The 19,035-nt window shown below is 40.8% G+C and overlaps 1 protein-coding gene across 1 annotated transcript in view; it reads right to left on the bottom strand.

Moving 5' to 3' along the window:
* Nucleotides 1-2,070: 2,070 nt before the first annotated feature.
* Nucleotides 2,071-19,035, bottom strand: part of LOC109911166 (ras-related protein Rab-8B) — a 21,914-nt gene continuing 4,949 nt past the window's right edge. Inside the window, exons 2-9 of the mRNA XM_048617036.1 lie at nt 17,662-17,827; nt 14,534-14,592; nt 13,659-13,719; nt 13,347-13,424; nt 10,820-10,909; nt 10,643-10,708; nt 7,648-7,698; nt 2,071-4,946 (exon numbers count right to left, since the gene is read on the bottom strand). Coding sequence (XP_048472993.1) covers nt 4,851-4,946; nt 7,648-7,698; nt 10,643-10,708; nt 10,820-10,909; nt 13,347-13,424; nt 13,659-13,719; nt 14,534-14,592; nt 17,662-17,827 — 667 coding nt within the window. The 3' untranslated portion in view covers nt 2,071-4,850. The remainder of the gene's footprint in view (nt 4,947-7,647; nt 7,699-10,642; nt 10,709-10,819; nt 10,910-13,346; nt 13,425-13,658; nt 13,720-14,533; nt 14,593-17,661; nt 17,828-19,035) is intronic.

Genomic DNA, 19,035 nt, shown 5'->3' with positions numbered 1-19,035 from the left:
ATTCTGGGGACCTGGGTTCGAATCCCACCATGGCAGATGGTGGAATTTGAATTCAATTTAAAAAAACTGGAATTAAGCATCAATTGTCAAGAAAAACCCATCTGGTTCACTAATGTCCTTTAAGGAAGGAAACTGCCATCCTTACCTGGTCTGGCCTACATGTAACTCCAGAACCACAGCAACATAGCTGACTCAACTGCCCTCTGGGCAATTAGGGATGGGTAAAAATGCTGGCCTTAACAGTGACGCCCCTCATCTCATGAATTAAAAAAAATTATCAGTGCTGTGGTTTGCTCTTGCCCCAGATTGACAAACATCAGAGGATGGCCTGGTGGCTCAGTGGTTAGGAGCAGCCATGCTAAATTGACCATCGTGTCCAGGAATGTGCAGGCTAGGTGGGTCAGCCATGGGAAATGCTGGTAGGGGGTGGAGTCTGGGTGGGATGCTCTTCAGAGGGTCGGCACGGACTCGATGGGCTGAACGGCCTGCTTTCACAACGTACGGATTCTATGATCGACTTTGTGAAACTGACAAAAGAAAATGTTGGAAGCAGATTAAAACGCCAACTTTTTCTCTCCTTAATGTCTCCACTCCTATCAATACACTGTCAAATAATATTCATTACAGGCCAACTGACTCCCACATCTACATTGACTACACTTGTTCACATCCTTGTAAATATCCCATTCTATTGTTAGAGTTCCTCTTTCACAGCTGCATTTGTGCTAATGGTGCAAACGTTTACTTTCTTTAGCCTCAACACAGGACTTCATCAGCCCCATAACCACCAAGTCACATGATGATGATGATGATGCTTTACTGTACCTGTTACATTTCCTGTATTCTTGTTCTCATTCCACTGGCCCCTGTGTACAATAGATCAGTTGCCATCATTTCTGTTACATCAAGCATGATACCACCAAACATCTCCCACACCCCTCCCTTTTATCATTCTGAACGTCTCATTTTTACTTTATTCTTTGATGTAATGTGGCATTGCTGGTAAGGCAAAGATATGTTGTCCATCCCTAATTGCCCTTGAGCTCATTTCGTCTGGTAGTTGAGAGTCAACCACATCGCTGTGGGTCTGGAGTCACAAGTAGGCAAGAACAGATATGAACGGACGTTTCCTTCCCAAAAGAGGGATTAGTGAAAACCAGAGGGGCTATTACAACAAATCGATAACAATCTCATGGTCACCATTACAGAGACAAGCTTCATATTCCAGATTTTCTTTTTTCTTTTTCTACATCAAGAAGTCCTTTTACACACAACTGAATATTATTTTCTTCTTCATCACCCAAATCATCCATGGTATTTTTTTTGCCACTATTAATTACTGCCAGTAAATCATCCATGTTTTCTAACTGATTGATTTACATGCAAAGATCATTATTAAGGGCAAAGCTGACCACCAAAGGTGAGGGAGTAAGGAGAAAGGGAGGGGTGTAATCAAAGTGGAGCTGGAAAGGGAAATAAAGCACTCTTATCCCCTGTGATGCCCATCTCTCTCTCTAAAGACACTGAGAGTATTGGTGGGCTTGGTGCATTCCCTCTCTAAGGACACCTAGGAACAAGCGTAACCATGGATATATTCCAGATTTTATCAATGTATTTAAACTCTGCCAGCTGTTCTGCTGGGATCTGAAGTGGCATCTCTGACTTATCACACTTGCCTCCAGCACAATATGACAACCCTAACAAAGGACAGCAACGTGTAATACTCCAGTAAACCTCATTGCAGATGACATAGACACAGAGTGCACTTGCTAGTACATGGAATACAGTCTCAGTACATGGTGGACACTTTCCATCTTGTATTAAACATCTCTTCAGGTGCCTTTCCACGTCTTGATTTTTTTTTCTGAAGTTTTCATCCAACCTTTTCCTGAAAGTCATGGACAATCAATCATTTTTGACCCACAATGAGTGAAACAACATGGGTAATGTTTTGCGCTAATAGGTGAATTTAAGAAATAAGGCAATGTGAACCATGAGAACTTACTGAAGCCATTGTCTCTGATGCAACATCCAAAACATAACATTACTGTAAAGTGAAGATCACTGTGCTCATTTTGCCATTTAATCTTTATTTCAGACTCATTATAAAAAAAGTCCACACAGAATAATAAAACCCATCAAGTTTACTCAACAGAACATCAGTACACGTGAATTAATCCAATTCAAATGTTAAAACACTTGTCATAGGAACCCATCCCATTCATTTAGCTGCAAGATCTTTCAATACTGGCAGGGACTTGCGAATATGCTTACAGATGCTTAGAGTTTAAAAAAAATAAAAAAATTCGAAAGATGTTTCTTTTTAAAGGAGGAAAGGAGAAAGGGAGTGTATGTAATTTAACTTAGGTAATACAATGGAATAAAATAACGATGGTCCCTGTTAAGTGTCTTCAACAATCTATTGGTAAGGCCGTAGAAAAATGCTATTGTTATTTCTGTCTAGAAGTGAAGTGGACAGGATTTATGCAACATGATACCATCATGGACACAAATTTATGTGCTGAGTTACAGTAAACTCACTTATGCCACACTGCATTCCACAGGACCTAGATTAAAAATAAACACTGATGTATTTTATTAAGAATTAATAATAAAGTGCAGCCCTGGAAACAGTAATACTGCTGCATGTATGCATTTTCATCTATAGTCGAGTCTCTTGTAAACCATACACAATGATCATTTTATGAAATGAAGTTACTTCAGTAAAATCCACAGGAAATAGTCTTTCTTCACAATAATTAGTATCTGCACTGCAAGCCAACCCCCAGTTTTGCAGTCTTACTGTTACAGTGTTGTGAATTAAGTTCACAATAAGAAAGCATTTATTACAATGCAAATCGTTTCTTTTAGAAACTTCACTCTTGCCATGCGGAAAGTGAACTTCCTACGGCTTTCCGCGATGTATTTACAATCTAGCGTAGCTACATTTAAGAAAATAGCAAACATTTTATACATCAGAGCATATACTCCAGCGTACTGCTGGGTCAAGAAGCACATCTGATTTAGTTGTCACAGGCTGGAGAAAGTTGTACTCGGAGTTGGGCATATACAAGTGTACACATTCTTAAAGCAAGGCAATTACGAGTAAATAGTCACGGACAAGTCAAATGAAGTTACAACTTCTAAGACACCTGAGATGCAACTGAAAGTTGACATGTGCTCTTGACTATAGCCAGTTTGTTTATGTAAAAAAAATTAAATAAAGGAATTAGTTCAACGTTGTTAAACACACTTTGAAACTATAGACAATCCAAAGCACGCTATTGAAGTTTGTCAGATGTAAAAAGCATGCCACAGATACTCTGCTACCATACAATGCATAAAAGCTATGGTTTCAAAGGAATGATCACTCTAACGTTCCAGCAGTTAGTGCACACAGATCTTGGCATTGAGAGAGAAAGTCACTTTTTTCTGAGTGTGTTGCAGTTTATTCACATCAGAAGGGAGCCAGAGGCAGTCTGTGTCTAATAGCAGGAGGCGGTTAATAGTAAAAGTGCAAAAAACAGAGGGGCTGTCAATGAAGTACATAGGGTATCAGTGGGTAAGTTGGGCTTTGAAAGTGCTGCAGAGGGATCTGGAGAAGCTGATTAAGAGAGGCAGAGACTGTGTTGTCATTTAAATGGAGTTCCAAGGAGTGAGTGGGACAGACAGTAAACAAATACAGTGCAGCAGAATCAGTGAAAATTTACATTCAGTCAACACTTGAAACCAATCGCACATTTCATTCAAATTTATTGTTGTGTAGTCTGAAGGGATATTCCCCTCTGTTCTTAGTTACACCAGTTTTTCCATTGCTCTGCCTCTGAACTCATTGCTGCAATATCAACACCCTGTGGTATAAGACCGTAGTAGCCATTGTAAATGTGAGAGCCCATTTACTCTCACAGTAAATAGCCAAACAGGTAGTTAACCACAAGGAGCAGCACACAAAACCCTAACCACCTTATCACACAAGTACTTCAGTTAAGGTGGGGGTGGGGTGCCCAGGGAGAGACAGATAGAAGCCAGAATACAGACCATAAATCAGAAGGAGGCAGCTTGGCTGATATCCCCTATATTGGCTGAGGGGCCTACTTTAGCACTTCTGCTGACGGCTGGGAGCTGTTAATTGATTCTAGGATGGATGGCACAACCAATCACAAAAGGAAAGTTTCACTGAAAGGTATCAAGTCAACAGTCAACGAACTTCAGGGCACTTGACAAAACATGAAAAAAAAATACTGACCAGAGAAATTCCACCAGTCCAGGACCACATGTGCTGTCACATACAATATTAATTTTCTGCTAATGTTTATCAAGTCACATCAAACTGTTGCTCAAAATGAAAAAAAAAGAGGTGGTGATACAAATTTTTATTTTTGCTGAGGGACACGGCTAGAGATAAGTAAAAGTGGGAAAAGAGATCAAAAGTGGAAATATTTTTGGTTCTAAAGAATCAGAACAGAATATGGCTAATTAGTACAAGTTTTTTGGGAGGAGGATAGTTTTTGGCGTAGATAATTTATGGATGGTTCTAGACACCGACAACAGATTTTGCGACAGGCAGTTCAGGTTAAAGTCTACACAAATTATTCTCATATCTCCAATTCTGCAATTACCGTTTTCATCATTGCGATGAAAAGTGTGGGGAAGGGGGAGGGGGGGGGGGGGGCACGGTCGAAGAGAGACACTCGAGTGCGTACCTGCACAGCCCACTCAGCAAGACCAACAGGTCGTCTGCAAAACAGCGAGCTCTTGGCAGCAGAAGGTGGAATTTATTTCAGAGGTTGATCAACACTGTGCTTTCAGAGAAGCAAAAAAGGTTGCTGCAGTCTGTCATAGTAAGTCCATCAAAGCAATGTACATCGGAAGAAGCTGCTTTTCTTTGACTGATTTTTTGTGGTGATTTTAACTTGCCCACTGCTTCCTGGGGGACTGTTTTCATTCTAGAAAACGAGAAATGCATAGGTATTATCATGTTACAAAACATATAAAAGTACAAGCTGTTGATATGCAGAGCTACAAGGGCCCATTAAGAATAATCCCAATTGATTTCTGCCACCATCTTATCACACTTTGGTACTTCCAAGTGCCTGCACTTTGGTCTTATATTGTTAATTAATCTGTTCAGACAGGTTATGACATACCTCTGGAGCAGATGGGGCTTGTGCCCTGGCCTTCAGGCCCAGAGGCAGTGACGCTACAAACAATGCCACAAGACCCTCATGTCCTTGCTATACAAGAATATGTGAAAGTCTAATTATTTAGGTTACTGATTGGAACTGAACAGTGCACAATGCCCTTTCATTCATCAGTGTGAGGGGAAAGTGAATCTAGAGTCTCTGGGGCAAACTGAAGCCAATGGATAATCAGGTGACAGTAAATTCATTAGCTGTCCTTACAACGAGGGGTAACAAATTGCTGCATACCACCAGGCATCAGCAAGAAGTCATTATCTTACTCTCCATTCACCACTTTAAGCAATAGCACCCTTAACTTGAAAAACTTATGATATACAGTAACAGCTCAGACATTTATAAAATAAAATAAATGCCTGTCATTTTGTAGTAGATATGTACGTCTGATCTCCAATTGAGACCAGTTTTGAGTAAATTTTTTGAAAAAAAAATCAGAATCCTTACAGTGTGGAAGCAGGCCATTCGGCCCATCAAGTCCACATCAACCCTCCAAAGAGTATCCCATGCCCTACCCTATCCTTGTAGCCCTGCATTTCCCATGACTAACCCACCTAGCCTGCACACTGTGGGCAATTTAGCATGGCCAATCAATCTAACCTGTACATCTTTGGGCTAATGGTCACAAATCCTGTCAAAAATCAACACCTATTAGCCATTCTGTCTCATTTACAAATGAGTTTGACAGTTCATCATTGCATACGGTTTTCAATGTTTGAATGAATTTATCCTACACAGAGCATTGAGGCAAAAGATACAGACGGGTTTCTGTGCTTTTGGAGGCACATCAGAAAAAGTTCACTAAACTGATTGCTGGTACAAAGAGGTGGTCTTGTGAGGAAAATCCAAGCAAATTGGGCTTAGTGGAGTTGAGAATAAGAGGTAATATTTTTGAAACAAAAGATTTGAGGAAGCTCCACAGGGTAGATGCTAGGACAACGCTGCCTCTTAGGGGTGCATTTCCTACCCTGATAAAAGCTCCAATTGAAATGTTCACTGTTTTCTTTCTCCACAGATACTACCAGGTCTGATTATTTTCATTTTTGTTTTTATTTCAGTATTTCTGTGTTTGAGGCTTACCTAACCATTACATGAAAATAAACTGAAGGACTCTTCAACTATTATCTTCACCGCACTCAAGTTTTTACAAATAACTGTGAAACTTACTGAGGGTTTTCTTCACTTGGAATAATTTATTGCACCTCAGCAGCTCCGAGTGAATGCTGAAAGCACTCTACACCAAATGAATTATTTTTGAAGGCATGTCAGTGTGCTTGGCTTGTTAAAGGTATAGAGTCAGAGATTTATAGCACAGAAAGAAGCCCCTTGGCCCATCATGTCCATGCCAGTCAAGCACCTATCTACTCTAATCCCATTTTCTAGCATATAGTCCTTGGTTTGTGGACTATACTGCTTCAAGTGATCACCTAAATACTTAAACGTTGCAATGGTTTCCAGTTCTGCCATCCTTTCAGACAGTGCCCAACACTCTGTGTGAAACAACTTCTTTTTAAATCCTTTCTAAACCTCTTGCCCCTTACCTTAAGTTACGTCCCCTAGTAACTGACCTCTGTACTAACGGGAAAATTTTATTACGAACGCCACTCAATTTTATTAGACCTCAAGTCCCAAGCTTTCTATGCTCCAAGGTAAACAAAGCTAGCCTATGTTGTCTCTCTTCATAGTTGCAATGTTTCAGCCTGGACAACATCCTGGTGAATCTCCTCTGCACCCATATCCTTCCTGTTGTGTGACAACCAGAATGGCACACAGTACTCCACCTATGGCCTAACTAACATTTTATACAGCTCAATCATAAGCTCCTGGCTCTTGTATTCAATGCCTTTTGCTAAGAAAGGCAATTATCCTATATGCCTCCTTAACTACTATATCCACCCCGCCTTCTGCCTTCAAGGATCTATGTCCATGAACACCAAGGTCCCACTTGTCTGTAGTATGATCCAGTTCCACATGAATTGAAAATATCATAACACTGGAAGAATTAACACAAGAAAGAATACAAAAAAAGGGAAACCAATAAAATTAGCACTTGCACAGGAAGATTATTGTTGACGGTTTGGAAGTTCATTGTGGGACACTAAGTATATACAAGGGTATAGACTCCATCACGGTTGATGTGAACAGTTTGTCACATTAGAGAACTGAAAATGGGACTTAAAGAAAACAGCGGCCACTACTCACTTGTCAAATTCCAGCACTGAAGGAACCCAGAGAAAAGTCTAGAGACATTTACATACATGAGGACATGTAGTATATTCAGGAAGACTGGTAGTGAAAGCCACAAAGCGCTGTAAAGTCCAGGTGAAATGTTGTCAGAACCTTACTATTTATAAGCACTCAAAGGGAACACAGGCGATTCTCAGCATTTCAAATTGCACCCGGATGCCTAGCTCAAAAACAGAACGCGGCTGTTTTGAAAATATTTACATACCATTTTCCTGTTGAGTTTCGTCATGATATCTCGTGCAAGTGTAATAAATGCCTGCAAGGCAAAAAAGAAGATATCACTGACACTAGGGTAACTGTGTTTTTCAATATACCTCTCATTCAGGAAATGACAAAATTGATCATTCCAGTTTAATCCGTGATTTTATACAAATGTTCCAATCGATGTAGGAACATAGGAATTAGGTAGAATAGGCCTTTCTGCTTGGTCATTCGATGAGGCCATGTCTGATCTGACTGCAGCCACAGTTCCATGTTTAGATCTATCCATGATAACCTGTGAAGCGAGTTAAGCTTCATAAGGCAGTTGTCAACGAGCTGGCCATCACACCAAAAACAGCAGCTTACTACCTTAGTTTCCTCCTTCTACCAGTAAGAAATTTCAAGACGGGTAGACTGAAATGTTTAGAACACACAAACAATTTGTAGGCACATCTGGAACTACTGCCATTTGTTAAGTCAAGTCTCATAGTTGAAAGAGGTTGCGGTCTTGGAAATACCAATCCTATTTTTTCTAGAATTCCACTTTTGATGTTAACCATTGAGATACCGCAGTTCTAGCCAAAGATTTGCAATTTTGGAGGAAAACTTGGAGAGTGTTCCGTAGATGCAGCATTTTTAATTTCAGCAGGTCATTAATGACACATTTAATTATTTAAATCCTCTGGTTGCATTTTTTAAAAAAGTTTAAGCATAAGTAAGACCAGAGATTAGAATCTGCTCCTCCATTACCATCAGTACAGGTGGCTAGCTCCCACAAAGCAGAAATCACTTATTCTGACTGAGAACCACTGAGTCTGTGGTTAATGATCTGGGAGAGTGTTCCATCCTTAGTTTTGGCAAAATACTCTTTTCGATTTTCTAAAGAGTAACTGGTACACTTGATGTTTATCCTACATGTAGGCATGATCTTATCCCATTTCACTTAATCACCTAACTGTACTGTTAAGAAAACATTAAGAAATATTAAATTTGTGAACAGAATTAAATGGTTAACATATTTACTTTGTTAAGTAGGATTCTTGAAACAGGTTACAGGGCAATGCAGATACAAAGCTAGGCAGTCAGAGGGGCTAAGAAGAGCAAACAAGGGAAATGGCAAGGCAGAGGTAAAGGGAAAGGATACTTGAGCAAAATAGGACACTGGTGGAGGTGGCAACATGGTTTTATCTTAGGTAAGGGCACCATCCCAACTGAGTTGAGTTTGATATATTTGATCACTGTGTCTCTTCTAAGCCTTTTGTTCCCACTTCCACTCTTCTCAGCTGGGGGAATGTGGCTGTATGTAACAACAAAGGCTAAACCTTCTAAATAAAATATAGCTGATCAGTAGTATACAGGAAGTTTGAGAGAGAGACTGGGAGTAGTAAAATCAGTGTCATAGAGATGTACAGCATGGAAACAGACTCTTTGGTCCAACTCGTCCATGCCGACCAGATGTCCTAAATTAATCTAGCCCCATTTTCCAGCATTTGGCTCATACCCCTCTAAACCCTTCCTAATCACTTTCCCATCCAGATGCCTTTTAAACGCTGTAACTGTACCAGCCTTCACCATTTCCTCTGGCAGCTCATTCCATACACACACCACCCTCTGAAAAAGTTGTTCCTTAGGTCATCTTTAAATCTTTCCCCCTCACCTTAAACCTATGCCTTCTAGTTTTGGATTGCACCACCCTGGGGAAAAGACCTTGGCTATTCACTCTATCCATGCCCCTCATTAAGATATAAACCTCTATAAGGTCGCCCCTCAGCCTCCAACACTCCAGAGAAAATAGCGCCAGCCTATTCAGTCTCTTCCTTTAGCTCAAACCCTACAAGCATGGTGACATTCTTGTCTATGTTTTCTGAACCCTCTCTACTTTCACAACATTCCTCTATCAGGCAGACCAGAAATGAACGCAGTATTCCAAAAGGTAGCTTAACCAGTGCCCTGTACAGCTGCAACATGACCTCCCAACTCCTATACTCAATACACTGACCAATAAAGGCAAACATTTCAAACGCCTTCTTCACTATCCCATCTACCTGCAACTCCATTTTCAAGGAACTGTGAACCTGCACCCCAAAGGCTCTTTGTTTGGCAACACTCCCTAGGACCTTACCATTAACTATGTTAGTCCTGCTCTGATTTGCCCTACCAAAATGCAGTACCTCAGTGCCTGCTGGAAAGTAGAAAAAGGGTGAATTAGATAGAGGGGTTTCCAATAAATAGCACAAATCAGAGGAGACTCAAGTAATTTATTTTTGGGGGGGGGGGGTCGAAGGGGGAAAAAGAAGCTTAAATGCAAGTTTTGCAGCAGGGCAGAAGAGATGGGACCACATGACATACTTAATGTGGGTCAGGAAAGTATAGGAAAGATTTCGCAGCTGTGGTCTGAGGTTGAGGTGGAAGCCAGGGAATAAGACAGTTGAAGGAGGTAGCCAGCAAATTAAGATCCAGGAGATCTGCTTCAGTGTCAATGATCCAAAGGAGATTCTTGTTTATCCAGATTTTAAAGTTGAATAAGCAGCTGCAGATGGGAGGAAGGAGGACAGTTCGAGGTGGGATGATTTTCTGTTCTTGGGATCACTGACAAATTTACTGCCCACCCCCAACTTGCCCTTGAGAACAGAGAGCCAGCACCTGTATGAGAAAACGTCAGGATGATATGGCGAGCTTAAGGTCACAGGTTGATGGGTAGGCAATCCGAAGGGAGAAGAGGAAAGTTAGACGGTCAGACTGTCAGGATAAAAAGGGAAGGTTTAAAAAGTCACACACCATCCTGACTTGGAAATACATTGCTGTACCCTCACTGCCAGTAGTCAAAATCCTGGAACTCTCTTCCTAACAGCAGTATGGCCTTAACACTCACACGGACTGCAGTGGTTCAAAAAGGCAGCTCATCCTCACCTTCTCCAGGGCAATTAAGGATGGGAAATAAATACCGTGTGTGTAAATTTGTCAATGAGATTAGCATGTCAAAATTTTCAAACTCTTACCTCTTCAACATTTATGCTGGATTTCGCACTGGTCTCCAGAAATTTAATCCCATAATCTATTGCTAACTGGAAAATCAATGATAAGGATTATAAACTTCAGATTGAATAAGGGCAATTTACACCCAAGCCACAGTACTCGGGCTTTTAAATTGGTTGACCAATTTCTTACAGCCTTACCTTCTCTCCTCGCTCCTTTGAGACCTGTCGTTTCTCATTCATATCACACTTGTTGCCCAGGATCATCCTTTCCACATCTGAAGAAGCATGCTGAGAAGGTATAAAGACACCACTTTTAAATCCCAAGTAAAAATTCATCTAGATCAATTTTAAATCCTCTCATCTGTTGGGATTCCAAATTATATAAAGAGGCTACATATTGGTAATTTACACAGCAAAGCTCACATCCTATCTCAGTTGGTACTTGCAGCTGTTCTCGCACAAAATGCAAAGTAAATGATAAAATGGCTCCATTATAAATCAGCAATATGTTTCATTGATGTACAGACTGTTCTAACACTAAGGAGGTGACAGAAAATCATTCTTGCTATCTCCAGTGAATTATGTAGTGTTTTCAATTTTTATCTAAACAATATTAACAGCAATACTCTCTCAATATCACTATGCTCGAGTATTGAATAAAAAGGTTAACCTTAAACTGGACAATTACTCGGGAGCAAACTTAACCAGGCATCACTATCCATACTGCAGCAAATGCCATCACAAACTCAAAAGCTGCTTACCTCAACTATAAACTTCCATCAAAGCATAACATTAAAGGGCTTTCATTTATGAAATTTTGTGGCATGATTAGGTAGTAGAAATGTTAACAATGAGGCTTAAATACCTTATGAGACTTTGAATTTCACAGGTTAGAGACAAAACCAAAACATGGCAAGTCAGTTGGGAAGATTCCAATGCTAACTGAAAATTCAATTCGTCTACTCACTTCAGAATTTTGAATTTCGTGCTTGCTTACTTTGGCAAAGAAATGACTTTTCAGCAATCAATTGCAAGCTCTTCAACACTCCATTAACTGGGCATCTGTTTTGGTGTCTATTTCTGAACTGCCCTTCATATCTTTGCTTACTACGCTGGCCAGAATTGCATACTACACTTCAACTGTGGCCATTCTCCTGTCTGCAGAGATGTGTGCCTTGGCAAAAGTCCCAAGAGCCAGTTTGTCTTCCATTACTGTGATTATACAACTGCTGTTGGTTTCAGTGAGATACTCAACAACATCCTCAGATTTCTTCTGTAGTTCACACTCCCACCAAATTCAGAAAAATATTGGGAAAACAAGAATGCATGATGGCTTGTGTGAACAGGATTTAAATTTGTGAGCTGAAGAAAATGAATTGAAGTGACTGAGAAACAGGTTCAAAAGACTCAATGGTCTACTGTTCCTTTCTTTACCCCGTTGACGACAGCATTTAGGGGGCTCAGCAATGCAAGGGCATCAATACTTCTAATTGCTTCATGGGTGCACAGAAGCAATCAATGGGCAAAAGTTCTAGGAGGAGGAGAATACTTGGGCAGCAACATTTGAACCACTCCTTCCGCAACGAGTGAATTTTAAGATGTAACGCATTAATTTAAATTAAAATATAATAAAAAGTAATTTACTGCCCTAAAATGTGAGCATATGTAAAATTAGCCAATAAGATAAAAATGCTAAACACTAACAAACCACCATTTCTACAAGAGAAATGTCAGTTCAAACACTGAGGTCAGGGAGAAAAATGACGACGACCAAATCACAATTTGCTTCTACAGAAATGCATTTTTGTGCTCAAACTAAGGTTTCAAGTGATGAAGTCAAAGCATTTCTCATCAATGTCCAATGCAAGCATCAAGTATTCTAAACAGGGACACTATTGAATAAATGAAATTCTGTTGTTATCTACTGAAATTCTCAATGCCACCTGGGGTTTGCATTTCTATGATTGAGCCTGTAATGACAGACAATAAAATGTTACTTTTTGCCCATCCTAAACCAGCCATTCCCAACTACAATAGACCACAGGGTACAGATTTGTGTCTGAAGTTCCTGCATATACTCTGGATTGGTTTGTGCCACAAAGCAGGCACAATCTGCAGCCTACAGACCCAATAAAGTGATCTTTGGCCTGGCATCAATAAAATTGGCACAAACTCAAGTTTAACCATATGGTGTTTCCACAGTATCTTGACCAGACGTGGATTTACGGGGATTTTAAACCAGTGTTTTGGAGGTAACATTGCACAACTCAATCTATTTCCCCTTAAAAAGTACATCCAAAGACTAAATAAAGCCCCTGCCACTCTGAATCTTAGCAAATCCAGAAAGGGAACTTTTTTCACACCTGCCTTTATGAGAGAAAGTGAAAAATGGCCCATTTTATCCATTGAAACTCGAAATGTATTACATGAAAGATCTAATACCATGTTCCTTGCATGATGTTCAATTCACGTCTGGAAATAGAGTTTATAAATAACAACATGCCCCTCATGGTGCCCACCAGTCCATTTCACTTAAAATAATGCTCACCATTTTCAAACTACTTCCCCATTCATTGACAATAACCATCTCAGAGCCATTAAAAATGATTCAATAGTTGCAAATTACAACTTGTTACCTCAGCATTAATTGGCCTGTGGAAATCAAGAGAATGCACGAACTGGTTGATGCAGACAAATCTTAACGTCTTCAACAAAGCAAACTCACCTCTTCAATGTTCCTTATCCAGTTCTTTATGTTGTCAAATGACTTCTCATTTGTGATGTCATACACCAACATTATTCCCTGGAAACACATGACAAACCAAACAGCTTAGATTATACAGAGTACATTTCTACCTTGCTTCTTCCATGTAAATCAGAATTTGGCATTCCAACAATGACTTCATTAGAGTAAAATGTCACAAGCTACTTCAGTGTTAGGAAACAAAATTTAACACTGAGTAACACAAGGAACATTGAAACACGTGACAAAGCTTTAACTTAGTCGACCTTGAAGGAGCAGGCTATACATGCTTACCATAGCTCCTCTGTAATATGCTGTCGTGATTGTACGGAATCTTTCTTGACCCGCCGTGTCCCTTAAAAGAGAAATTGGATAAAATAAGTGTACTGTTATTATCCATTATAGAAACTATGGAACTTCAATTCCCAATGCTTCCAAAAGGGGGTTTATTATGCAGTTACTATTACAAATGCAGTCAGAATTCTTAGTTAAAACAACTGATGCCAACCTGGGAGCTCTCCTTCCTGTTTCTGACCATTGTCCCTGCCACCCCACATCTTTCCCCCCACTTCGTATTTAGCTGGAGCTGCCGTGTCACAGCAGCATGTTTGAAGCAGTAGTTGTCAGGAGCACTGATTTCAGCTTGCGTCTGCCAGCAGCATTGCTAAAATGTGACTGCACACCCAGCTCTCAACCCCTGCAACCAGTGAGGCAGGAAGGGCCTTGGGTAACGTCAGGGGAGAATTTGCAACAGGTGTAGTTGGGTCGAGGCTGGAGCTGTGCAAGGCAGTGATCAATTAATGAATCGGTTGATCCTAGCTGACAGCAACAGCGTAGGGAGTGCCACAGCAAAATTAGCTGCGCAATTTTCAGTCCAATGGTCTATAAATTCTCTCAGCCTCTACGGAATGCCAAATCTACAGAAATATGGTCAACTCTTAACAGCTTACCTCAACTGATCTAGCAACCCACTCAGTCGTACCAAGTTACAACGGAAATGAGTGTAAGAATGAAACAGTATTAAACACCTGGCACTGGTTTAGGCACCAGACACGACAAATTTGCACATCGCCCAGTAAAGCCTGCCACTATCTGCGGAACTTGTGCCAGGAAAACACAAGTCAAGCAACAACACGATGGTGTCACACTCTCAGAATCATATATTTAACCTAATATCCCAGATTTCTCCATCAACATCCTCAGTTTGTTCCTTCCTATCAGAACCGGCCTGCCGGAAGAGGCAGAACAGTAGGAAACAATGATGGAAGCCCACACAGACACCAGATCCTCTGACAGGGCAATCTCCTGATTACTACCTACACACTCCCTGTTAATGATTCAGTACACCTTTATGCTGAGCACCAGTTAGAAGTAGCAGAATGGCAAGGGCAATAAATGTGCTCTGTAGGTAGGAATTTAGTGGGGACAAATGCAAGGTGATGCATTTTGGAATTCTAATGCAGGAGGGAAGTATACAGTAAATGGCAGAACTTTTAGAAGCATTAACATGCAGAGGGATCCAGGTCAGGATGTACAGCATAAAAGCCGGCAAGGCATGTTGCAACTGTATAGAACTGAGACCTCATATGGAAGACTGCATACAGTTCTGGTCGCCACACTATCAGAGTATGTGGAGGCTTTGGAGAGGATACAGAAAAGGTTTACCAGGATGTTGCCAGGGTTAAAGGCATTAGCTATGAGGAGAGCGTGGACAAACTGTATTCACTTCATCAGTGGAGGTTGAGGGGGCGATCTGTTAGAAGTTTGCAAAATATTCAGAGGCATGGATAGAATGGATAGTTGGAGTCTTTTTCCCAGGGTAGAAATGTCACTTACTGGGGGACATAGGTTTAAGGTGAAAGAGGGAAGTTTAAAGGAGATGTGAGAGGCAAGTTCTCTTTCACACGAGGGTGGTAAGGCCTGGAATGTGCTGCCAGAGGACATGGTAGAAGCAGATACAATAGCAACATTTAGAGGCATCTTGTCAGATACAGAAATAGGGAGGGAATGGAGGGGCACGGTTTGCGTAGAGACAAAAGGCTTTTAGGTTAACAAAGCATCACGTGTCAGCACAGGCTTAGCGGGCCAAACAGCGTGTTTCTATACGGTACTGTTCTTTGAAACATCCTTTCCACATCCATCTGGTCAGGTTCCCTTAGGACCTTATGTAAGACCATAAGACACAAAAGCAGAATTAGGTCATTTGGTCCATTGAGTCTGCTCCGCCATTCAATCATGGCTGATATGCTTCTCAACCCCATTCTTTTGCCTCTCCCCTTAACCCTTGATCCACTTACCAATCAAGAAACTACCTTTTTCTGTCTTAAATACACTCAGTGACTTGGCCTCCATAGCCTTCTGCAGCAATGAGTTCCACAGATTGAAGACCCCCCAGGTGAAGAAATTACTCATCTTTCTAAACGGTCATCCTTTCACTGAGGCTGTGCCCTCAGATCCTGCTCTCGCTTACTGGTGGCAACATCTTTTCTACGTCCACTCTATTCATGCCTCTCAGTATTCCATAAGTTTCAATCAGCTCTCCCCCTACTCCTCCTAATCTCCATTCAGTTTAGACTCAGTGTCCCCAGCTGTTGCTCATATGACAAGCCCTTCATCCCCAAGATCTCCTCTAAACCCCATCCAATGCCAGCACATCATCCTTTTGACAGGGGGCTCAAAACTGCTCCCAATATTTCAAAGGAGGCCTGAATAGAGTCTTATACAGCCTTAGCAGTACATTTTTGCTCTTGCATTCTAGCCCTCCTGAAATGAACGCTAAAAATGCATTTACCTTCCTGAATGCCAAGAGAAACCTGAACTAGGACGTCCAAGTCCCTTTGTGCTTCACATTTCCGGAGCCTTTCCTGTTTAGAAAGCAGTCTATTACCTCTATGCTTCCTCCAAAGTGCATAATCTCACACTTTCCCACATTGTATTCTATCTGCCATTTCTTGGCCCACTCTCCCAGCCCTTCCAAGTATATCTGCAGCCTCCCTGTTTGTTTCAATTGACACTTTTTTAAATGCCAGAGGATATTAGCTTAGTTTGTTGAGCCTTCCCTAAGGCAATTTGCTCAGTCCAAGTATTAGTCTAGTAAACCTTCTCTGAACTGCTTTCAATGCATTAACATCCTTTCAGAAGTATGGTGACAAGTACTGTACACAGTGCTCCAGATGCATTCTCACCAATGCACTATATAACAGAAGCACAACCTCCCTAACTCTTGCATTCAATTTCCCTCAAGGAAACAATATTTTATTACCTTTCACGATTACTTGCTGCAGCTGCATGTTAACACTGATTCACGCATTAGGACATCCAGATCTCTTTACATCTGAGCTCTGCACCTTCTCACCATTTAGATAACAAGTGCTTTTAAATTATTTCTACCAAAATAGACAATTTCACACTTTTCCACATTGTGAATGACAAAGATGTGGCAAATGGAGTACAATCTATAGCCCTTTGTAGGCTCATGTCCTCTTCACAACTCACTTTCCTAGCTATCTTGGTCGCATCAGCAAAGTTAGCTACATTTCAAACCCTTCATCGAAATCATTTATATTAACAGCAAAAATTTGAGATCCCACACCAGCTCGTGGGTCACTCACGCCAGCCTAACAAAGGCCCATTCATTCCTACTGTCTGCTTTCTGTTAGCCAATCTTCTATCCATGCAAGTTACCTTCTGTATCATAAGCTTCTATTTTCCACAATGCCCTTTGATGTAGCATCTTACCAAATGCCCTCTGAGAAACTAAATACAATACATATATTGGTTGCCTTTACCTACAGCACAAGGTACTTCTCCAAAAGAACTCCAAAAATTAGTTAAATATGATTTCCCTATAACAAAATCATGTTGACTCTGCCTGATTACCTTGAAGTACTTAGAGTCATAGAGTTGTACAGCATGGAAACAGGTCCTTTGGTCCAACTTCTGCTTGCCGACTAGATATTCTAAATTAATCCAGTCCCATTTGCCAGCATTTGGTGAATATCCCTCTAAACCCTTCCTACTGATGTACCCATAACCTCCTTCTGACAAAGCTATGTTGACTATCCGTAATTAACTCATGTCTTTCCAAGTCGATATTAATTCACTCCTTCAGAGTTTTCTCCAACAGTTTCCCTACCACTGATGTGAAACTCACCAGTCTGTAATTTCCTGGTTCACCTCTACCACCCCTCTTAAAAGTGGAACCACATTAGCTGTCTTTCAGTCCTCTGGCACTTTCCCTCGAGGCCAGTGAGGAATTAAAAATTTGTAGCAGCGCCCCTGCAACTTCCAGCCTCACCTCCCACAGCAGCCTGGGATGTAATTCATCCAGGCCGGGGGGATTTGTCGATATTAAGCCAGATAGAGCCTCCAACACCTCCCCGTTTCCTGTGTCAAACTGTGCAAGTTCCTCACAGTCCGTTTTTCTAAATTCTGTATCTACATTCTCTTCTTCGGTCTTCACTCTGGAAAAGAAGTATCCATTCAAACCCTTTGCAATATCCTGCTGCTTCAAACAGAGGTTGTCTGCTTGTTATCTTATGGGTCTTACTCTTTCCCTGGTTAACCTCTTCCCTTCAATGTATTTATAAAATTACTTAGCAACTGTTATTATCAAGGGTGATGATGCTAACTAGACCGTACTGAAACAAGAGGAAATTCAGTCACTGGAAGAGTTTAAAATTGAGGCTTTGGTGGTGTTAGAAAGGTTGCCTGCACTTGAAGCTGACAACGTTTTGGGAACATATGAGTTTTTTTTAAAAAATACATTCACTTGTGGGACATGAATGTCGCTGGCTGGGCGAACGTTTATTGCCCATCCCCAGTTTCCCTTGAGAGGATGCTGCGCTGCTTTCTTGAACCACTGCAGTTTGTGCTGTAGGTATACTCATGATATTGTTAAGGAATTTATCACCGTTCCTTTAGTATCATTGAGACATGTTTCCAAGTCAGGATGGTGAGTACATCCAAAGTTACTAAGAGAAGTGAGAATGGAAAAAAACAGAGGCATCAGCAACAAATTTTCAGTCTTCCTTAACCTCACGGATTGCATCAGGGGACTGGAGAACTGCAAACATTATCCCCTTGATCAAGAAACGGTGCAAGGACAAACATGACAACTACAGATCAGTCAGCTTAACTTTGGTACATTTCTAGAAACAATAATTGAAAACAAAAGTATTTGTTCATTTGGGCAAATTGAAGTTAAGGATAGCCAGGATGAAGTTCAAAAAGGAAAGTTATATTTGGGCAAACTTATAAGCTTTTCTGAAGAGATAATAGAGAAGGTTGATCAGGACAATGCTGTTGATATGGGATACATGGATTTCCAGCAGGCATTTTACAAAGAGCTGCATAATAGATTTTGTGCAAAGTTATAGCTCATTGAATAAAAGGGCCAGTCGCAACATGGATACAAGATTAGCTAACTAATAGGAATAGGGAGCAATAATTTATAGATGTTTTCCAGGTGGCAGGAAGCTTTGTCGTAGGTTTGTAGTTGTTCAAGGGTCAGTGTTAGTCTATGTTGGTGATCTAGACCTTGGTATCTAAGGCATCATTTCAAAAGTTACAGATGATACTAATTTAGAGATAGTGGGAACTACCGATGCTGGAGAGTCTGAGATAATAAGGTGCAGAGCTGGATGAACACAGCAGGCCAAGCAGCATCAGA

This window comes from Rhincodon typus, chromosome 36, assembly GCF_021869965.1.
Source record: "Rhincodon typus isolate 14 chromosome 36, sRhiTyp1.1, whole genome shotgun sequence".
NCBI classification, from domain to species: domain Eukaryota; kingdom Metazoa; phylum Chordata; class Chondrichthyes; order Orectolobiformes; family Rhincodontidae; genus Rhincodon; species Rhincodon typus.
This window is presented reverse-complemented; position numbering and strand designations above follow the sequence as displayed.